The sequence below is a fragment of the Stegodyphus dumicola genome, chromosome 10 (genome assembly GCF_044657685.1).
Source record: "Stegodyphus dumicola isolate Sdum_Otavi_A_Nest chromosome 10, ASM4465768v1".
Taxonomy (NCBI): domain Eukaryota; kingdom Metazoa; phylum Arthropoda; class Arachnida; order Araneae; family Eresidae; genus Stegodyphus; species Stegodyphus dumicola.
The window spans coordinates 105,058,530-105,081,493 of NC_140777.1; the positions used below are offsets into that span (position 1 = coordinate 105,058,530).

The following is a 22,964-nucleotide window of genomic DNA, read 5'->3' on the forward strand; positions in this document are numbered from 1 at the left end:
ATCCCACTTCAGTCCACAGTGTGGATGTGATCAATGGAAAAATCCAAACTAAAGTCAGAAATTTGTGATAGAAAACAGATGGATAAGCTTCTCAGACTGTTATAGGAAAGGGGTTAAGAAGAAAATCATATATGAAAAACTGATTGTCGAATGTCTACGTCAAATGGTTTCCCAGAATACTGACTCCAGAATACTGACTTTTATTTGTGGCTGATACCAGAAGAAGGAACATGACTTCACTGCTGTAACCCAGTAAGAAAACAAACGAGTATGGTGTGAAAACATAGGGAATCTTCATGACTCGAAATTTCAGAACTCAGATATCTACTGAAAAAGTAGTGCACACCATTTTTAGATGTGAAGGATGACAACGACAGTAAAACACTTGAAATGTTATATTATGCATATGATGATATATTTCCCATGATGATAAATACAGCCATTTCAAGACAATAATATGCAAGAGATCAATAAAGCAATTTCGACAAGTTACATATTGATGGTAAGGATGTCAGCATTGGAAAGGTGAGAACAATGAATATTATCTAAACGTATTGAAAACGATTGCGGAGAGCCTCAAAGACTATATAATCAACTGTGGCTTACTGCATTATAATAGCCGCTATATACTGTTGCTGTGCATTAGCAGCACTGTCTGAAACCGATCTGTTGACTCAGGGTACAAAACACCCTGTATGCACCTACATTTATTGACATATAGGGTATAAAACACCCTGTATGTAACCTAAATTTATTAACATGTGGTCTCCGAACGGTCTCAATATTAAAAAAAGAAATACATAGGCGTTCTCTTCAGATGAGAAAGTGAATGTTCTCAGTGTTAAAGATGATGCAACAAAACAGTCTATTTCCTGTTTTCATCTTTTATGAAACACTGAAAAGTGTATTTCGATCTGAACGATATGACTTTAAAGACAAAACATTCCATGCCAAACATGTCATCTGATTTTGAATAAGAAAATCAATCTCTAAATCTCTAAACCAGTTTTATGTCCAGTATTTATCATATTTCAATCAGTTTAGTCTGCGTACTATATTCATCCTGTTGCAAGCACAAAATTTGAGGAGGTAATCAATAGCAAATGTACTGATTAACATTTATATGCTTGTTACTATCACCTAAAAATAACTCAAGGCTTCTAAAAGCAAATTCAAGAAGTAGTTACAAAGCAAACATCGCACGTTTTTTAAAACTAAGGATCCCGTCATTAGCAAATGTGAGCATTTATTATTAAATCTGTAGCTGTCATTTAAAAAGATTTTTTCAACATATCTTATTAAATTTTAACGTTATGAATTTCTGACTTATTTAATCATTATTTTAATTTTTTTAATTTTCTCAAATATGATATGTAAAAATTTTAATTTTAGAAAATCCTTGACACAGCAAAAGAGTTCTTTGAGTCTCACACAGTGTTTATAAGAAGAATTTATAGCATAAATTGAATATACTAACCTTCGAAGATTTTTAATTCTGCTTATCAGCGTACTAGTTCTTTCAGGTAGGAACTCGGGGCAATAACGATGACAAAATAGAATCCATTGCATCTTCTTAAATGCTAGGATTAACAGCCACACATTTTTCAGTATTAGGATGGTCTAGAAATGTTGGATGACCGGAATACAAATTAAACAAACACAAGAACCAAAAGCATTTAGCATAAATTTTAATTTAATAATTTATAATTCAAATTATAAATTTAAATATATAAATAAATTTATGAATATAAATAAATTTATGAATATAAATAATTATAAATAAATTTATATTTAGCGTAAATTTTCGAAATTATTACAAATTAAATCAATAAATTACAATTAAAGCATAATACTTTGTTGTTTAGAGCGTTAATGTACAATACAAAAATAGTAGTTCTTTTTACAGAATCCCCCTCCTTTATTTTAAGATTTTTTTCCTAAAAGTCTTCTTTTATTTTGAAAAAATCTGTAATTTAAAGGATCATATTTAAACTGCTATTTATCAGTGCGGAATACTTAAATATACTAATTCAGAATTATTGAGAAAATATATCCAGTATAATAAGAGAATTCTCAGTGAGGCAGGATTTTCCAGCAAGAGAATAATTTCATTGCTGCAAGGGAGGATTTATTCGATTCAGTAGTTTCACAGTAGAAGCAAACTATGGGACAAATGTAGTCGTGTTTCTTAAAAGAATGTTGAAAATTTCAACATCCTTTTAATCGTCATATTATCACTAAGAAACAAACAGAAATTTATTTTTTTTTACATTTTTAAATACATAAAAAATATACATTGATAATGGTAAAGCATATTTAAAACTCTGTATTGTTATAACTCTATATAAACATTTATATAGATTGATGACATTTTTATTCTGATAACTACATGAATAATATAAGCATATTAAATACACAATGCATATGCAACGTTTAAGGAGTGAGGTTTCCTGAAAATTCATCAAATTTTTCAAATGGCAATCCATAGAATTTGCTATGATATCTCAACTTACTTTTCTTAAAATATCGTCCGGTTAATTTTTTATTCAATCTATCGTTTGTTCGATGCAGCAAACATCTGTTGTCATCTGCTGTCGAAAGCTTATCAAAGGAGTAGCAATAAAGTAAAGCAGGAATTAATATTAATTTTTTTCATTCATATTGTGACAGAAGGTGCGTGGTTCTTTGTTTATGACCATGAAACAACACAGCAGTTATCTGCTTGGTCTGCAGAAGATTTATAACAACCGCGGAAACTGCGATTTCAGAAGTCTCAAGATTTTCGTATTTCATAAATAAGGCAATATTTTAAGCAAAAAGGCTATATAAATAACAAATATTTGAACTTCTAATTTAATTCAAATTATGTTGAAACAAATTCTTAAATTAATTTGCAAAAATTGTTCGAACTTCTTTTTTCTTATAAAATTTATTTGTTAAAAAGCTTTCAATTAAAAAATAATTCCCTAATATAAATTTCCTCACAATTCCGTTTCTTCTATCTTTTCTGAATATTGGAGACACTTTTCAATATGAAGAACGGAAAACATCAAACTTTATTCAAAAACAAAATTACGTTGTTAAGACGTTGCTCGGACACTTACTCTGCATCAAAGAAATATATAGCATTAGAAACATATTTGAACAAATACAATAATAGTACAAATGTACATGAGAATTGTCAGTTAGATATATAGTAAATTCCATCCATTCGAGGTTCCATTTTTAATAAAAAATCAAATAATGTCACAAATCATTAAAAATTGAGTTTATTGCTTTTAATTCGCTCACTTAGTTAGGAAAGATAATCTTAAAAACGAATCATCCATCACAGACAAGCCACATATATGCAAAAATTACGTTCAGAACAACAGACTATGAGCTCCCTGGCAATGTGCAACACATCCACCCTGCCATTAAAGGTAGAGGGATCCATGTCAAAATCCAACATCAGCAATCGCACTCCAGACAACACACTTCCTCTGCGATTACACAACTGTTCACTGATGGATCAAAACATGATCAGGGAGTGGGCTGCGCGTTTGCTCACTACGAACATGGCACACTAGTAAAGGAATGGAAAGGACATCTCACTAACAGCAATAGTATCTTCCAAGCAGAGGCACTAGCAATATTGAATGCGCTACGACTTGCCCTCAACCTTTCCCTTACCAATGTGACTTTCTTCACGGACAGCATGTCAGTGCTACACGCACTCAGGGATCATCACCACACTTCACCCATCATCATAGATATACAGCAACTTTTACGCAATAATCATCAAGCCCGCTTTAACATGGTATGGGTGAAAGCACACTCCGACAACGAAGGGAATGACGTCGCAGACCGACTGGCTAATGAGGCTGCCAACAACATCTACGCTCAAACTATAAGAGCCACTACCCCCGTCTAACACCTCAAGAAAACTCTGCGTAATATCTGCAAAGAAAAGTGGCAAGAAGAATGGAATAGTGGGGACACAGGGAGAAGGACGTATAACTTCCTACCAAAGGTAGACACGAAACGTCTTATAACAATAGCCCCACTGACACAGTACATAACGGGTCATGGCCCATTTCCATCTTATTTTATGCGTCATGGCATCTCAGCATCTGACAATTGTGTCTGTGGCATGCTAGGTTCTCCCGAGCACTACCTATTTGACTGCGGTCTAACAACAAACCACCACTTACCACATCCAACGAATGATAGAACACTTTACTATCGTTTCATAATCAAACACCCGCCAGCTATAAGGAGTATCTGCGCAGTTTGTACAGCAAATCAACGCCCTAGGGCAAGACATTCGCGAGCCACAATAGCATGGTACTGCAGACAATGTACTCAACGATTAGGTATTCGCAGTATGTAAGCGCCACATTCAATTTCGAGCCTCATGTAATCATCTGCTTTCAATAGCCAGCAACGTGCAGAAATAATGTTACTGACATGTTTATCTGTGTAAAGCACTGGGCACCCAATGGAATGATGTGTTATCGTAAATCGAAATATATAATATCCGTACAATGCACGAATGTAGTGTATGCAACGAAATGTGTAAATCATGCAACAGAAGCCCCTAATGAAAGTATGTACATTATGTATTATAGGTATTGAGCATATTTCCGCACAGCGCTTCTGCTTTACGCACACCTTACTATGTCTCATATGTTTCTTCTGTGTGCAATATTTGCATTTATGTGCTCTACGTGTTTCCATATGTATTCTATGTGTCATGATATGTATTCTCGTGTGTGTTTTTATGTCTTTATGTTACGTAATTACGAGTGTGATTTTATGCTTTTACGTTTAATTTTGTATATCTATGTGTTTCAGCTTATATGTGTGTTTTAGTGTTTTAATGCTATCCTTTATATTCTTTTTAAATTACTTTGAGTTATTAACAACGTCCTATGTAAAATCTACTTGACATCTAGCCCCTGTATGGCCATGTAAACTCCCGGTGCAGCCTTACGGGGCTCCAGCGAGTTGCTTCTTCGAGATAGTGGAGGACGTGGGACATATGCCTGTTTACCTATGTCATACGCCAGGCGTCCCCATCCTCCGTCACTTGTCATCTGACAACTGATTATCGAGAACTAATTATCAAAGTTCGCATTGTTCATCAGTTGTTAGAATTCGACCCCCGTTGTTTGGACTTAATGGCATTTTTTGGCATTGGCATTGACGAAAACATTTTGTAACTCTCTCTTAGACGATACACATCGTACTGCGTGCGAGTGCTATTTAAACAAGTGATGTCAACAAATCAGCTACTCAGATAATTTAGGTACGTAATTTATTTCACAAACACATAAATTAGGTATCTTGAATTTAGCTCATATTATTTATATTTTATAGTGGTGGCAAAAGGTCTAGCGTCGGTCTTGAAAGGGACGCATACGACTTACGTTGCGGCAAATTCAGAGGAAAAATAATACAATTTAATATTGTTATTATTTAAAAAGAATTATAGGATTAAAATTTAAATAATTTTTTTAAATATAGTTACTTTATAACAAACAAATTTATTTAATTTTTAAACTAACAATAAAATATGTTCATGTAATTATTTACCTACTTACTGTGTTTTTAAGCAATATATATAGATAAAAATTTATAATATAATTTATAAATTTATAATAAATTACTTCTTTAGATTTTTAACATAATGAGTAGGAACAGAAGATGCAAATTCAAGGATGATCTAAGAAGAGAATTTTCTTTTGTTAAAAAAAAAAAGCGAACACATGATAAAATGTGAGAAATGTAATGGTGAATTTTCTATTTCGGCCGGCTGGAAGAATGATATTTCAAAGCACTCGGGTACACAGAAACATAAAAGATATTTAAATACTACTGGATCTTCCTCCAAAATGCAGAAATTCTTTCGGAAAACAATTTATGGAGATGAAGAAAAGAAATTAGCATTAGCAGAAGGAATTGTGTCTTTTCATGCTAATAATTACAATCATTCCTTCAGATCTTGTACATCGCAAGTTGTCCAAAAGTTAATCAACAAAAAAAAAAAAAAAAAAAAAAAAAACGGCAGCAATCTACTTAAAGAATTCACTCAAATGAGAAATATGCCAAAGAATGAAATAATACTATACGTAATTTTTTAATGTATTATATTTGTAAATTGTACTTATGTTGAAATTTAAAAAAATATATATCACAATACTATTTTTGCATTCTATAAAAATTTGTGTTGCTCCATATAGACCCAATTTTTAATCAAGAATCTCCCCCCCCCCCTTGGTCAATGGTGTCCCGCCAATGTTAAAATCTGGTCACCTTACCCTAGTAGCGTAATTTAGTGTACTACAACTGCTATGACTGTTCTTCTTCTAATCTGAAATGAAATCATCATGATTATAGGGACTGAGTCCAAGAGTCTCATTTCTCCTACCATCGATCTCTTGATCTTTATTTCGTCGGATTTGAGGTGACTTCTTTACCCTGCTTCCTCCGCAAATTCTCATTTGCAATGCATTCTCGGGAATTCGAAACTGTGCTCAACAATATACGAGTAGCAACCGGCGCTGCGAACAGCCATACAGGGCGGGACGGTAAAATAGTATCTTCACACAATGGCCAGTCCTCACTGTTATGTCTAGTAGTATATCGTTACTCTTCGATACCAGCTATGTCTTCTTAATATGCGTTAAATCTACGTACAGTGTTTAGTAGCAGAAGAAAAGCAAAGGTTAGCGAAATCTGGAATAAGAATTACTTGATTAAACTAAAGCATTACAATTTCATTTAAACAAATATACATATAATAAACCAGTCCTCTTTATGAATAGAACTTAGTTCCCTTTTAGCATACCTAGTTTCTGCTAAATTATTACATTATAATATTTCATAAACAGTCACTCCTGATTTCTGGAAAAATGTGCAGATAATATCTCTGAAAATTTTCAGCTAAGAAATTCCGGTTAATCTTTGAATTATGGTAACTTGGCAATATTTTGGCGAAAATTTGGCGACAACTCTGCTACAGCAACCTGCTAGTTTTTGTTTGAACGCCATTTTGTTTACACGAAGTAAAGGAATTTTTTTTGTTTGTTTGTTTTTCTACTCAACATTTTTTTCCAACAATCTGCTAGCCGAATTACGCTTATTCTAGAACTTTTATGGAACAAAAGTGCTTAATCATGACGAACGTTAGGTGCGAAATTGGGAGAAAGTGCAGAATCGCAAACTGCTTGCCGCGTTTTTAAGAATTGCAAATACACGGTATCCATGTACACGTCGACCTATTTTCACTTAAAAAAACATCCCAGAATTGCACAAAAATGGCATTGCGTACACTCTTGACTTTATCCATGTACACTGCTAAAGTCCTAGCTAGTAACCTTTATCGCCTTACCAAAATGTCACCAAACTACCTGTTACCATATTCCAAAGATTTGCCGAAATTCCTTTTATCAGCCTCTTCTGCTTTTTACTTAAATTTCAGTTTAACTAACCTCTTTATTTGGAATTTTCAGTTACTATATCTCATATACTTCTTGATTATAAGTATGAAATGCCTCAAAGAACACGTCTTTGACGGATCTGTTGTTTTATTCTGCTGTCGGATTTTGTGCCTTAGTAACATAATGAATATTGTCACCTGAGAAATGGTTGTGCTGCAAGTCTTTTGCGCGAAGCCATATAGTGAAATAAATGAACGGTTATGTATTGAATAATTAAACCTTTTCTTTATTAAATAAGTTTAAAAATCTCTACGTGGTGTTAATTTATGATAAAATAGTGTCATAAAAATTTTCTATGATTTGGCTTTGTTATTTTGAACATCTTATTTTAAACGAAAGATTCTGAATTCTATACTTTTAATTTCTTCGAAACAAATTTTTAATGAATACGCCTATCATAGCTGTATTAGCTTAGTTTAACATTTTCTTAGTATTAAATTGAAATCTGCATGGCAAGATTATATTGCAAATTTTTATCGTATAATGTTTACTATTTTTAATTCTGTAATTTTTTTAATATTTAAAATTTTTATAATAAACTTTTAGGAGTGTTAAACAATAATTTAGAGTTTTCATGTACCCTCACCCCGTTTTTTGGAGCCTTTGCCTTTGATTTCGATTAATAAATCACTTATTAAGTTAAATTTCTGTCGTCAAAGTTAATTAATCTTCGTCTAAAGATGATTGCTTTCCAGTAAATTTTAAATCTTTATAAAATTATTTTCTTTTGAAGGCAATGCTTAGAAAGGTATTCTCCAGTTTTTGTTGTGATAAAATAATGTTGACTATTAATTTTGCATTACTTCGCAACTTTTGAATGGTCATCTCTCACTCTGAAACGGAATAGCCGCCATGCGTCCCAAAAACGATTAAACTCTTTAAGTTATCAAATTGCATAATTTGGGATTTTCTTCACACCTGTTTGAAAACGAAATGGCAATCGAAATACTTCTCGAGATATGTATTCCTTGATCGGTGATCCTTGAGTGCTTATGTAAGTATTGCAAAAAATAATCTTAAATTTATATATCAAGAAAATGTAGAAATGTTGTAAAAAATTGTAGAATAAAAAGTCTGGAATGTGAGTGTTTACGTCTGAATGCATGAACTAAGGCGTAGGCCAAGCGATAAACAACGCATTAACTTTTCAGCAGAAGATGCTAACTTCAACGACCTTCAATAACAAAAAATCGAGAGCTGAAATACAGATGATGAACAATAAAATAGTATAGTAATTGAATGCAGTGGTCAACCTTGAGGACTGTGGAAGATGCTTAAAATGTAACACATACCTTCGTCGTGATCAGAGCATGACGCAACAAATGCAAAAACATAAATAATTTGAACGCATCAATTTCTCTATAAAAGCCAGAAATTACACCTCAGGTGTACTCAGAAGCTTCTTGTCTTCTTCTTGATCTGGCTGCATTCTACCTTTCTAAGTCAACATGAAATTCGTAAGTATACGCATTTAAACTTACATTTTCGAAGCATTGATATATTTTTAATAGCAGTTTATTTCAAGTGTTACTTCAGAAATGTGAATTCCAAATTACATGATATTCAACTTTGTACTTTCCCCTGATGGAATAAATAATGAATGATTTAAAATGAAAGTATTTTCAATCCTTTTAATACTTCTAAATTTAGACTAATATGCGTTTTTTACCCTTCAGTTAATATTTTTTAATTGAATTTTGAATAAATTTAATCTCAATATTTACACGAATTCTGAATATATTTTATCCCTGTTACGCTCGTTCACACAAAAAATTGTATGTATTTTTTAATTCAGTGAATTATCTAAGACAAATTTTAAATCGCTTAGTTTGCTCACCTAAAGAAAATATTTTTAAATACATTTTGATACTCGTAATTGAAATGTGTCAAAACACAGGAATGTGTTTGCGGAAGGTTTTTAATATTTTATCTTCACTATAAAAGTAACTTTTATTAAGCTATGAAAGAGATATGAAAATAACTATTGTATGTTTTGCATTGTTAGGCTGTTTATTAATGATTACTATGTTGATGGCCAATAATGTCTTAAAGACTAATCATCTTCTAGATACATAATTAATCTTGATGCTTATTGACGATGATTGGTGATCAGAATCATTGTAGTGAAGACAATGATTAAGAATCCTAATTTAAGACTTATGTTCATGTATAGACTTAATAATTAATAATTGTTGTTAATAATAATAACACCATGGTATTGATGGTATCGGGTATCTAAAAACGGGCGCTTTCGTATAAACTTTCGTATAACAGTTACTTTCGTGTTAAATACTGTGTATAATATATTTAACGTTGTTAACTCGAACTTGCTCTTCTAGTTTTCCACTTTTCTAACATTTTGGTTATTAAATACATGAAATTGTGTCCGCTTTCTCTATCCCTATCGTTGACTGATTCAAAAGTATTGATTCTTGGAAGAAAATAGTCCAACAGTTTTTATCACTTGTTAAGGTAACTTTTTTTTCATATTCCTGCGAAAACTTTCAGTGTGAAATGGGAAGCTTAGCATCAAAATATTATATATCCTCTTTCAAGATCAAAGACTTCTGTAACTGAAGAGGTGGTTGTTACTGTCTTATCAAACTGCCTTAGAACTAGTTAAGATTGGATTATATTAAGCAAATTTAACAGTTTGGCAATTAAGAATGAGATTGAAAATATTGATCATGGAATTTTTTAAAGCAGCCGAAGTTATTATTTGAAAGGATCACTTGAATCAATTAATCTAATAGCAATTGACCGTGGAAAATTTCTTTCTCATTTTTTACATATTTTCCCCTCTCATGATACCGAAATTTGCAGACAAAAGTGGTGTCAGAGTTTATGTCTTGATTAATAAAGGAGAATACGTGATGATGTTTTAAAAAAAAAGATGCATGTTTTCGTAAATCGGTGCATTTTCTAATCAATAATGAATTCATTGCAATAATCTAAAGACACATATTCGTATATATTTAATATTTTATGAAGTGAAACGTCCATTCAAATTTCCGTTCTTTTAGAACGTCCATTCATTTAGAAAGCTCATTCATTTAGAAACGTACATTCATTCAGAACTATTAGTGACTACTATCTGTTTTCCTACCTATACTTGCTGGTAAATACCTCGTTACTTCTGTTACTATGATTTGTTGGCCTTTTCTTCTTGTAATCTTGCATGTTATTTCTGGTAGTAGGACATTAAATTTACCAAATGGAGTAGTACTCGTATTATTGTACAGGGTACCCACAATGTATTCATTTGATAAATATATACTTTAAATAGTATCGAATAAGAGATAGAGAAAAAAACTGATTGAACCTTTAGTTAGCCCTTCAAGGAATTTTATATTAATACACTTTAACACAAGCACCATTAATTACACCAAGAATATACAGTCTGTTCTCGATTTCCCTCGAGAGTGAATTAAGCATTTGTGGAGTCGCAGTAGCTGTTTTTGTGATGATTCGATTTTTCAGTTCTTTGATGTTAAGAGCCTCTGCAGATTAAACTCGGCTCTCTAGATATCCTCTGTAAAAGAAGTCGAGTTGTTTGACGACCGGAGAACAGAGTGGCCATGAAATTAGTCCACCTCTACCAATCAACGATCTGGGAAAATTTCATCAAGCAATCCGTATGTAGTATGTGTAGCCCAACGATACGTGGCCCCATCCTGTTGGAAAAAAACGTTTGGTTGTATTTCTTCTAATTGCGGTCCGGAAAACAATCTCAGAATGTCGACGTAATCATCTGAATTAATTGAAGACTTTGAGAAAACAAAGGACCAAACATTTTGTTATGAGTTAGTGCGCTTCAAACATAAACTTTTTCTATATCGCTCAGTTTCTCATACAAAATGCGGGTTTGAGACCCAAATCCTGTCATTCTGTTTCTTAACCTCTCCTCAAACATGATATGTTGCTTCATTGCATGCGATTTTCTGACGAAATTGATCATAAGGTTCAGAATGTCTACAGGAATTTTCTTACCAATGACTCAAACATTAGGTGTCATTTGTTGGCAAGCCGTCACTTTATACACAGTGTCAACCGTTCATGAACAACTTTATGAACAGTTGACCTGGGAATTCCTGTTTGCAGGCAGACAAGGCAAAGGATTTGCTGGCACTGCATACAAACACATTTAGAAAGGGAAACAGTTTCATTACCGATGCCCTGCCTATTTGCATTTTCTTTATGCAAAACATGTCCGGGCACTCGAAGGCGTTTTAACCATCTATTAATTGATTGTCCTGTTGGTGGGGGTTTATTAAATTTATCGACTCTATCGGCGTCGACTATAAACTGTTCCGGAACATTTCTTTTCCCATAACCAGAGAACGCATATTGCTTTTCAAATGTATGATGCCATTTTGTCCTGTTACTTTGCAAATTTCCCTTTCAATTTAATTTTGCTATCCGGTGATTACATTATGAACACCCTGTATTATTATTTCGTAAATGCTGTCATAATAAATAAACAGAATAATTTATGTTTCCAGCAAAAACTTTTAATCTTTTAATTTGGTCCCCAAAATTTATTTTTTGAGTTTTTATTTTATTTTTCGGTCTATATGGCTATATAGATAATTTTTTATAGCTATTTATATTTTCTTTTGTCGTAACATTAGACTTATTGCTAGATTTTGAATTTTAGTATTAAAACTTCTTCCGTCTATATTATGATCACTATTTCATGATCACTATTTTAGTCTTAAAGCTTGCTTTTAAATTTTATATAATAGAGCGATCTTTGGGTAACATTGTGAAAAGTAAATCAATTTTTAAAAACTCGAATAAACTTCAGAACTTACCATGTAATAATTATGTCAGCTAATTTGTTTTCTAAATTTACAAACTATGGCATTATTTTGGTGAGTTTCGCAAAAGGACATACATACAAGGTCAGATATTCCATTTTCAAAAAAGTTTCGAACTAGGAAAGAAGGGCTATATCTAAAAGTGTCAACAGACAAAACTTTTGCGATGTAATTGTTACAAAAATAAATTAATCGAAATTCAGTCATAGCGATAAAATATTCTTAATCATTTGTCATCCGAAACTCACTCTACGAATGCAAACGATATGGCTCATTTTTGTGAAATATAATTCTAATATTATAAAATCAACTTCTTCAAATGTATTCATTATACGAAAAGAGTTTAAATCTTTCCTCATCAGAAAACTGTACCTGAAATCATTTCATATGAAATAATTCCTAAAAGCATATTTTAAAATATTTATTATTAAGGTATACTGAGCTAAGATTATTTAATTTTAATGCATTTATCACTACAGAATATTATCTTAATTCTAAATTTTCATATTTAACTACTATGTGCAAACTCATAATCTGTATAAACATTCGGATCCCTCATGAAAACAGTGGGGAATAATAATAATATACTGATCGAGTTATGTGTGTAATAATTCAACGTAATGTCGTAATGGTAATGATAATAATTATAATACCACAACATTGCAGTAATAAGTTTTTAAAAAATTATTATATATTTCTTTTAATTCGAACTTGCGGAATGAAAAGCTGCCCTTCTGCCAGCTTTCTCTTAAATATTTTCTTTTTTCTATCTTTATTGTATCAAAGTCTTGTTTAGATATTAAATTTTTAGCAAAACAATTAGGTTAACATTCATTAGTCGGGGCATGAAGAAAACTATAATCCTGACGAGAACAGAATGTATGTTGGAGAAAACTGATTTGATACTCTTTGCTGCTGGGGTCGCAAGGGTAAATAAAAACTCATAGAAACCAATAAAGATGTTCAAACCAAAATGATGCTGTTCATTACCAATCGTAAAAATGACAGACCAACCGCTCCGCCATCGAACTCGGCCGACAGCAAGAATCTGTTACTGGAAAGAAGTTTCTATTAATGTCAATAGACAAACTAGGTTAGGCAACACTGACATCACCTGAGGTAAAAGAAACGAAAAGTCGTAAGAGAATAACGAAGAATTTGCTTTTCGGCAAGCTAAAAGTTAGTGATGTCATGTAAAAGCCAACCTTGAAATACAGTAATATTTTTGGTTCCTTATTGCTGTCCATGCACCAAGCCGCTTCTAGTACCTTGGTTTGTAGAGACATTAGATATTTTTTGAAAGCAGGAGACTTAAAAAATGGGCCACATCTTCGCGGTGAATCGAACCAGGGATCACTGGAATACGCCCCTGGCGTGCAGACTACACCACGAAGGCACGCTAAGAAGGTAGGAGAAATACTTTATAGGTTTATTTACTTACCTGCATAGAAAGTGCAAGCTCTAGAATTATTAGTTTGGTTATTTCATTAAAATTACATATATGATCTTTATATATTCTTCTTTTATATATTGGTAGCCCATTCGGAAATATAAAAAGGCCGTCAGCCGCCTTGTTTGTAAGCTGCAGATTTACCCGTGCATAGTTAAAAAATAATCCGCTGCACAAGCACATACACATATAATGAGGAGGAGAGAGTTAAAACGCCATTTCTGTCAATTATATTTTTAATGTATATATGTGTGTGTGTGTGAAATAGTCTCTCTTAATAAAGGCTCAAAGCCACATACAAACTGCAGGTGATATATAAATGTATTTTATTTTCTAGGCTCAAATCATCATGTCTGCATCACCTAAGGAACGTATATATACAATTCTAATTGAAACCTTCAAATATGAAATACATTTATATCTTAGTTTTGTTACACATTATTTATAAATATTTTATCATGAAACTTTTAATTTTAGTTATAAAAACTCGAGCAATTCATATTGCTCGAGCAGCTGACTTTCGTACGGTACACTTAGCTGTATTATTTCAAGTCCATTCGGATAGCGAGTCTAAGATTTGATTATAATCCTGCATATGAAATTTTATGTTTGATGATTCAAGAATAAATAACTAAAGAAGAATGCTTCTTCTTTTCAGTTGTTACTCTTGAAACCAGATCGTAAATAAGATTCAAGATCAAACAGAGCGTTCCACTTAATTTCTGAATGGCAATTTTTTATGAGTTCCGGAATATGTAATATGTGTAATAAAATATAAAACACGAAAACCATAAAATTAGAATCTGTTTAATTTTGCATTCGAGGAAATATATGTCTCGAGAGGATTACTGCTTTTAAATTAATTCATTTAAAGCTCCTTTATATTTTATGTGAGGTACATATAGCAAGAGACAAGAATATAAATTACATAAAACAGTTTTCAAAATCATGCAGATTTTGCTATATAGTATATATGAATAATAATTCGATAAAGCTATTATTTTTATTTTAATGTAGTAATAATTAATATATTAAAATCAAAGAAATACACAATAAAAGTACTAAATTAATTATAAGCTGGAAGTAGAACACAGCTTGAGTGAATTGTATGCAACAGTTTATTTACATAAATGTCTTGAAGATTAATTTTTTTCCAAAATGTGTCTTATTGTTATAAGAGGAAAATAAACCGCTAAAATCTATTTAAACTATACACGACAATAGAGAATTAACTTTGGGCCTTACTATTTTGTAGAAACGAAGATAAAAAAATTTAAGCTGATATTAAAGCGAAATTCTCAACTACTTTTTTTCCCACGTCAAATCGCACTGAGATTTTTGATAAAATGAAATTGAGAGATAAAATGAAAACTGAGGACACTTTTAGCATGAGCTGCATTTTAAAATATGTTGCTAGTGGGAAAGAGTAAATTTTGAGCGACTATTCATTCATACAGATTTGCTTTAACTTGTAGTGAATTATTTGTACTTAAAACTGCCCATCTTTTGCACATAAATTTAGAGGTATTTCAAAATCGTAAAAATATAAATTTATATAAAATCTGAAAATAATATTACTTCTAAGTCAGTTATATTTAATAAAAATTTCACTGATTGATTTTTCACATGAGATGGAGCAATATTTAAAAACAAATAGGAGATTAACTCTTTAGAGATAATCGAAAATGTTACTTAACTTAGGTAATACGTTCCTTATAGATTTAAAGTCTGATAAATGCATAAAACGAAATGAAAATGAACTTACTAAATTTCGATTAGTTTTACTCCCACATGTAAATTACAATTAGGCGCATCACATAAGCTTTGCCTTGAATTCATATGAAGTTTCCTAGCTTCAGTTCTCACCAGCGGTAGATTTGCCATATTTGAGCATTAATAGTTTGCCCTTGGTTCACTTCTTGAGAGCTAAATGCTAAGATTTTTATTTGTTGTTGTTACGTATAGTGTCTGTAGAAGTGGTATCTGTTTAGTGCTCTACCGTAATAAATTGCCATATTGGCTTTTTCTCCGTGATTTATGCAATGACTAACTTTATTTTTTACAATTTTCGCTTGCTGCTTAAAGGTTTCTGGTGTCGAAACTGCACGACAGAAACTATACATGTAAAACACCGGAAATATATCAAAATCAAAATTAGATATTTGTCTATAACAGGAATATTTTTTAAATACTCAAAGGAAACCCATCAAATTAATTGTACAGGAAATATCTATGTGAGCCAGTAGTTAATAAAATGCAACAAGGAAGCGTGTCTTGGCTAATAAATTTTAAGCCACTTGTTTTTTTAGGAAAATGATACCTTTTATCTCCTACCGTATGTGTTCAAAAAGAAATTTTACCTTTGTGCTAAGTTTTACATTCAATAATCTTTTCTAAAATAAATCATTGAAAAAAATATATAGCATTTTTTCCTAAGCAAGTACTTTACACAATGCCGATCATAGGAACTTTATACGAGCTACATCTCACATTTTTCTCAAACTATATGCAATAACCTTCTTAAAGCGAATAAGGTAAGTACTCGTAAAACACGCAAGTAGCTTCAACTAACAATATAACGGTTATCTTATGTTTCTTATATCTTAACCTAAACTACATTAAAGCAAAAATACTCACGCTTTTGCGTAAGTTATGTCAAATATAACGTGGCCGTTATTTTATTATCTGAAGAACTATTTGCTTTCCTTTACCCATATGTAAGATAAGTATATAACCCAAGTATTCCTTCCGAATAGTTATGCTTTCGTACCAATAATAATGTTACGAAATGCCCAGCTACGGTAAGATAGCTTCCCCGCAAAGCGGGTTTAAAGTTGTCAGAAAATGGCAAAGAAAGACAGGGTTGCTATATTTGGGGCGAAATCCCACATTTGGCGACAAAATTCTCGATATACCATAGTCGGAGCGACAGCATTCCAGAACGAATTCTTACCGGTTTACCTCAGAATGTTCTCGAAGGCAGGTCAAAAGCTATATAAACCCTGCTTGTACGCGGAGAAGCAGTCATCGCGAGAGTTCATTGTGAGAGTATCTAGAGTGCGTTGTGTTCAGTAGTAGCGTCTTGAGCTCCGAGAACGACCGAACCAAGTCGGGAGTTGTACTTTAGTGCTTTGCAGTAAAGCTGTCTTCATCGTTGTATTCCGAAAACTGTGTTGCGAATTGTTTCAGCATGTTTAACGTTGTCTTTTCGGTGACTGTAAACGTGTTTTTTGAACTGTCCTGAGTAATACTCGCAAATAAATTGCATTTTGATTCTTCACCAAGTGTTGTCATCAATCACTCCAAATCCACGAACACGTAGAAGGCAACATTAACGAACCCCTGAAGAGTAACATATGTACCATGTTCAAATTTCGTTGAAACTTGTATCCGTAATGAATCGGAAATAATTGCAGTATATGTAAGATACAAGATTTTAATGAAAAAGTGAAAAATCTGTTAAGTAATTAAACGAATGAATGCTTAACATACTTCAGTTTCGAACTTGAAATTTCCAGTTTGATCCATCATCATGCGTTGTATTAACACATAATACAACATGTAAGTCTTGCAACTAATACTTCTTCGAAATACAAAAGCACATAGTTTCCAATGCCCAAGAATCATTGTTCAGTGCCTTTCGTAATCCAGGCATTTTCATTTCATAAGTGGGGAGTTATGAATTTCAGTTTGTTAATTATTGTTCGAAAATGGAGTTAAAATGTGGGGTTATAAGCACAATGTACAATTATTTTACATTTTTTTCCCTCTAAATATACGGAAATAGGGTCAAATTCTCATTTTAATTTTATGTATAACTAATTCTGTTGTCACAAATAAATTTATATTCGAAAAATAAACATTATTATTAAGTTTAAAGTTGTTAGATTGAATGAAAATTGCAAAATAATAATACATGTATATAATTAAGAAAAATCTGACCGGGACACCACATGACTTCTTTATACGGCATATTAAGTTATGAACAGATTTTAACTGCCTTGATATTAACTACTGACAATAATAAACCGATATTAGATATTTATTGTTAGACTAACTAAATATATAAATTGTTATTATAAATGTCGTTATATTTCGTTATTTATCGAAATTTAATTTTTTTTAAATTTGAGATTCTGAAATATGAATATTTTCGTTCTTTAAAACTCTTCTGTAATTGAAAGTGCATGATTCCCACCTTCGGTTGTGAAAATAAATAATGGATAAATGCTTTTAAGCTAGGTAAACCGGAGCAAATATAAATGTATGTTTGGTACTGACGATTGCTATAAAAAGAGAAGGTACACAACTAGATGTTATAGCAGTTCCACATACAAAATTTCAACGTTCTGCGGCTAATCGTTTTTAAGTTATATGATATACATACGTACAGAAAAATTCCACGCACGAAAAATTCCTTTTGAAACCCTTTTAAATCCATTTTCCAATCCGTTTTCGAAAAAATGGTCCTTTATTATGTGCGTAAGTACAAACTTCAAGCAAAAAATGATAAATAAATAAATCTGGATTCAGGAGGGGTCAAAATGGAAATTTCTGTGGAAATATGTAACTTCGTACAACAAAATAAAAAACAGTGTTAGTAATAAATCAGTGTATAAAGTTTTTTTAAGTTTAATTACGAGAGAACATTGCGTAATAATCTTAAAATAATGGGATATTATAAGATATAAATAGTATTTGTATATTTATTATATAAATGAGTTATTTTATGATACTTGTATGTGTATGAGCTATTTTTTAATGTTTTCTATTGCCACTTATAGGAACTTCAAAAACTTAAATGAAAAATTAACTTAATACCAAGTATTATCCCCACATTTATCTAGTTCTTGAAATTCGCAACTTTATTTAATTACAAAATAACAGCAATAACAAATAAATAAATAAACTACAAAAGCGGTCTCGTTATGCAGACCTAGATTGCTGCTTAAGACTACGAGGTCCAAACCTAAAGTCTAAAAGACCTACCCGAAATCTTTTTACAATTGTGTACTTAAATCATACAACTTCAGCCATTAATAATTATTAATGCATTTTATTCATGAACAACAATTAATTTTGTTAAAAAAATTGTGTCTTTTCACACATATAAAAATACTGTAATAAGAAAAAGCCAGCATGTTTATTTTTCCATTCAAATATTTACGAAACTTGAATACAGTAATCAATCATTGTATCAAATGTAGTTTATCGCATTAATAGTGTAAAAACATTAAAGGAACCAAATTGCATTACGGAAATATATATATATATAGTATGTGCAGCAGTTCAATGACATGCCAGTTCTCTAGTCAGGAAAGAGATCCAAATCTCTGCAACAAATGCTGAAGTGCACTATTAGCTAACCGGACCATGTTTGGTTTCTACGGCGCAAATCTCGGTTTGACTCTTGTAGGTTTGAAGTGATTTGTCACCTACAAGAACACCAAGGCAACGGTACTTATAACCTCGACTAAGAAAGGGCGTCAGTAAACAGGTAATAGAAACACAAAAGTGAGTTAAAAGGTTTAAAGGAACGCAATAATGCGATAATGACACACAAATAGCGCAAAGAAATTGGAATATTAAATACGTGTTTAAAATTCTCGTAATCGTAAATACTAAATGCGTAATATATAATATACTAATGAATGCTACTGAAATAAATACAATTTTACATAACTTTAAACAATTTGAATCATATCTGGATACGAACTGCTAGCAATTCAATGGATGAAACAACCTTATCTTAAAAACATACAAGTATTTAGAACTCCGTATTAACCTACAGTAACCGATAATGTCTATATTACGTGGCAAATGTGTCTATATTACGTGGCAAATGAGCCCGATTTTCCCATAAACTAAATAGGCTATAACTGAGACACATCGGCAGTCAATGTATCTGTTCTGGAAATTAAGAAATTTTAAAAATTAATGAAATTGGGTCGACTAATGATTTAGTTGGATATTCTAGCTCACAAACAATTGCAGCATCTATCCCTAAAACAGTATATAGTAATCTTCAAAAAGTTTGATAATGAGTAATAATTTATTAATGATTTAAATAATAAATTAAAAATAAAGAATGATATGCATATAAGTTGTAATGAGTCATGCACTTTCAAATGTGTGATTTCATTTCTTGGTATGTGAAGACATAGAATTCCTGCTAGCAGCAAGTGTTTGATAGTTCTCCCAAGTTAAGAATTTCTGACGTCTTTGTGTACTTGCTTTGCTTGGTGCAGTTTACAGACTGAACTAGCCAAGCCCTTGCGGTTTCTCTGTTGTATTTGAAAGCCATTCGTTATGATTGAGACGACATCAGAGGAGTTGCAGAATCATTTATTGATGTTCAAGTTTGACTATGAGATCGAACTAGAATTAATGACAGACACAGTGTAGATCCTTAAAGTTTTCTGAGGCTTGTTGTAAAATTACAAGTTTTGGAATGTCAAGTAGAGATATTATTGAGGACATTACTTCTTCTGCACGTCAGAGCATATCTCACAAGTCTTAACGGCTCGGCTGTCTAGTATAACCCTCTAGATTACAATTTGCAAGGCAATAGCAAAATTTTCTTATCTTCATGTAGACAGCAGACATTGAAAATTTCAAATAGTTTTACAAGTAAAATTTCATTAATAAGTTTCATTACATTTTCTTTATTTCAGATATATAATTATGTTTAACTGTAGTTGTATCAAACCTTTAAATAATTCTTACCATCCAATGGCACAGTTCAGCACTAAGAATTCGGCAACTGGATTTGCATGTTAAATGTATTAACACGGTTTTTATGTAATACCTTTATATTAAAAATTAGAATTGCTCAAAATTTTATAAATAAAATTATTGGTTCTGAGAAAAGAATAAGAAATATTTACTTCAGAATCTCACTATTCTTAAATCTCACTATGTAAACATCTTAGCTAGGTATTGCATGAATATTAAATAACGGAACATTTACACCTAAAAGCAAAAATACAATAAGATTTGTAGAATAGTGTAAAGTTCTAATAGAAACACAATTTAGTATCCATATTTTTATTTAGTTTTGATTCAATAATTGTTTCTTACAGGTAGTTCTGTTTTGCCTAATTGCAGCTGTCAGCTGCGAAATTGATATGCAGGTCGATGCCTCTGGAAAGTATAATTTTAAGTACAACACTGAAGACGCCGGAGCCCACAAACGTGAAGAGAGTGGTACTGGTGATGGTTCAGTTACGGGCAGCTTTAGCTACATCGATGCCAATGGAGATTTGAGAAAGACAGACTATAAAGCTGGTCCTGGTATTGGTTTCCAGCCATCTGGAGACATAAGTGTGGACAAAAAAACTGCAGAGAAAGCTGCAGAGCTTGCAGCTCTGGCACCCAAAGCACCAGTCACTGAATCCGCCGAAGTAAAAATTCCAGCATCTCCGTTCACTTTACCTCTGTACGCCATGCCAGGAATCCACCACACTGTACCCCTTGCTGCACCCCTAACTTATGCCTTTCCACATCATCTTGCTCTTCCTCTACCATACGGCGCCCTCCCATTTCACTGGTAATGAACGCAAAACTAGCTTGACTGAACACGTATTTCTGCTGCATGTCTGTAAAAAATTATGACTAACTGTCTGAAATTAATGATAAAATAAAAACATTTTATTGGTGAGTTTTGGATTCATTGTGCTCTAGTAACAAATAATGCCTCTCCTTTAGCATTAATGATATAGTTTAATGACATTGTTAAAAGTAATCACTACAAGGATACCTCGTTTTATTGGTTTCTCAAATATGGCGTCTTTCTGTCAGATCTTTTCTATTTAAACATTTATGACGATTCTACATCATCAGAGTCAATGAAGACCTTTTTACCATCTATGTATGTTTACTTCTTGCCTCTGAGTCACATTTTCTTACTTATCATGTTTCAAATATTTTTATTATCATTATACTGACATGAGACTAACAAATGGTCTAACAAGGGACTCTAAATATTCCATGTTTTATGAATATTCCAAGTCATTTTAGATTGTATTTTAGTCTTTGAAAGACTACCATTTAATTTTGATCATTTAATTTAGGCATTACGTTAACTTTCTTTCAATTTATTACAATGCTAAAACAACTGTTATACATCTAATTCATAGATTATTACTTATTGCAATATTTGAACTCATTCGTAAACATATTAAAATTAAAACTATTAGTAATCTTGCAATTGCCTATAAGTGATTGTAAAAGCCTACGTTTTTAATTTTAAATTAAAAGTTAAAAATTATTGAACATTTTGTTATAATGTGTTAAACTCTGAAACATATCTCAAAAGTGACTTCATGCTTCAAACAGTTAACGAAGTTATAAACATGAGATAAAAGCTCTTGCATAAAGTACGGTTACACCACACAGTTTAAAGTAAGCCCTTCGTTTAATCAGAAATTTATTCTGCGTCTGATATTTCTGTAAACGTGTCACACAGGCCATTCATCAGACCTTTGGCAATTGGTTTTTATCCGCAAAAGTGAACCTTAGCCCATACTAAATGCTTCTTTTTTTGAACTGAGCCGACGTGGGCTTTTGCTTGCTCTTCTATGAAAAGCAAACGAAATATTCTCTTAGTATTCAGTTTTTGAGAATAGGGTCACTTGCTTGTATTCTTTTCATATTCGTGTAACCTCAACGAAAGAATCAGATCGATATCTCGTGATAAGGCGCGGCATGCAAAAGACAATTTTTCTTAAAAGTAATCTCAAGATATCTATATTTGCTGCCTCTGGTTTCGACGGTATCACTTTCGCATGGTTCAGGAATATTTTGATAACAGACTCGTTCAAATTCAGCGTTCAAGGAATCTGTCGCGTACCCGCTCCGTGACACTGTTTCTGAAATCTCTTTTCGCGTACTTTGCAGATAGTGACGTCTTCCACTTCCTGATGCTACCAGGAAGTGGAATCGTTGTCTTCCCTTTTCTACATCTGCTAACAATGCAGGTAAGAATCTTGATTTCATTTGTTAGCATGTTCTGTGAATTGTAAAAGAGATATAACGATTCCAAGCTCATTATGAGACGCTTGTGACTTAATATTTAAACTTATTTTTACTGTACATTAGTTTAAGCTAGGTACTTTGTGCCTAAAACGTATTTTCTTATAAATGCAAAGGAATTTACTTTTTCTTAGCGCCTGTAAAAGCCCCATATGGAAATGTTTATAAATTTACTGG

At 32.1% G+C, this 22,964-nt stretch overlaps 1 protein-coding gene across 1 annotated transcript; it reads left to right on the forward strand.

Annotated features, from left to right (window-relative positions):
- Positions 1–8,788: 8,788 nt before the first annotated feature.
- LOC118197849 (uncharacterized) lies at positions 8,789–21,414 on the forward strand. The gene is made up of 2 exons (XM_035369402.1): positions 8,789–8,941; positions 20,837–21,414. The coding sequence occupies exons 1-2, from the start codon at positions 8,933–8,935 to the stop codon at positions 21,305–21,307; spliced, it is 480 nt and encodes a 159-aa protein (XP_035225293.1). The 5' UTR covers positions 8,789–8,932; the 3' UTR covers positions 21,308–21,414.
- Positions 21,415–22,964: the final 1,550 nt, after the last annotated feature.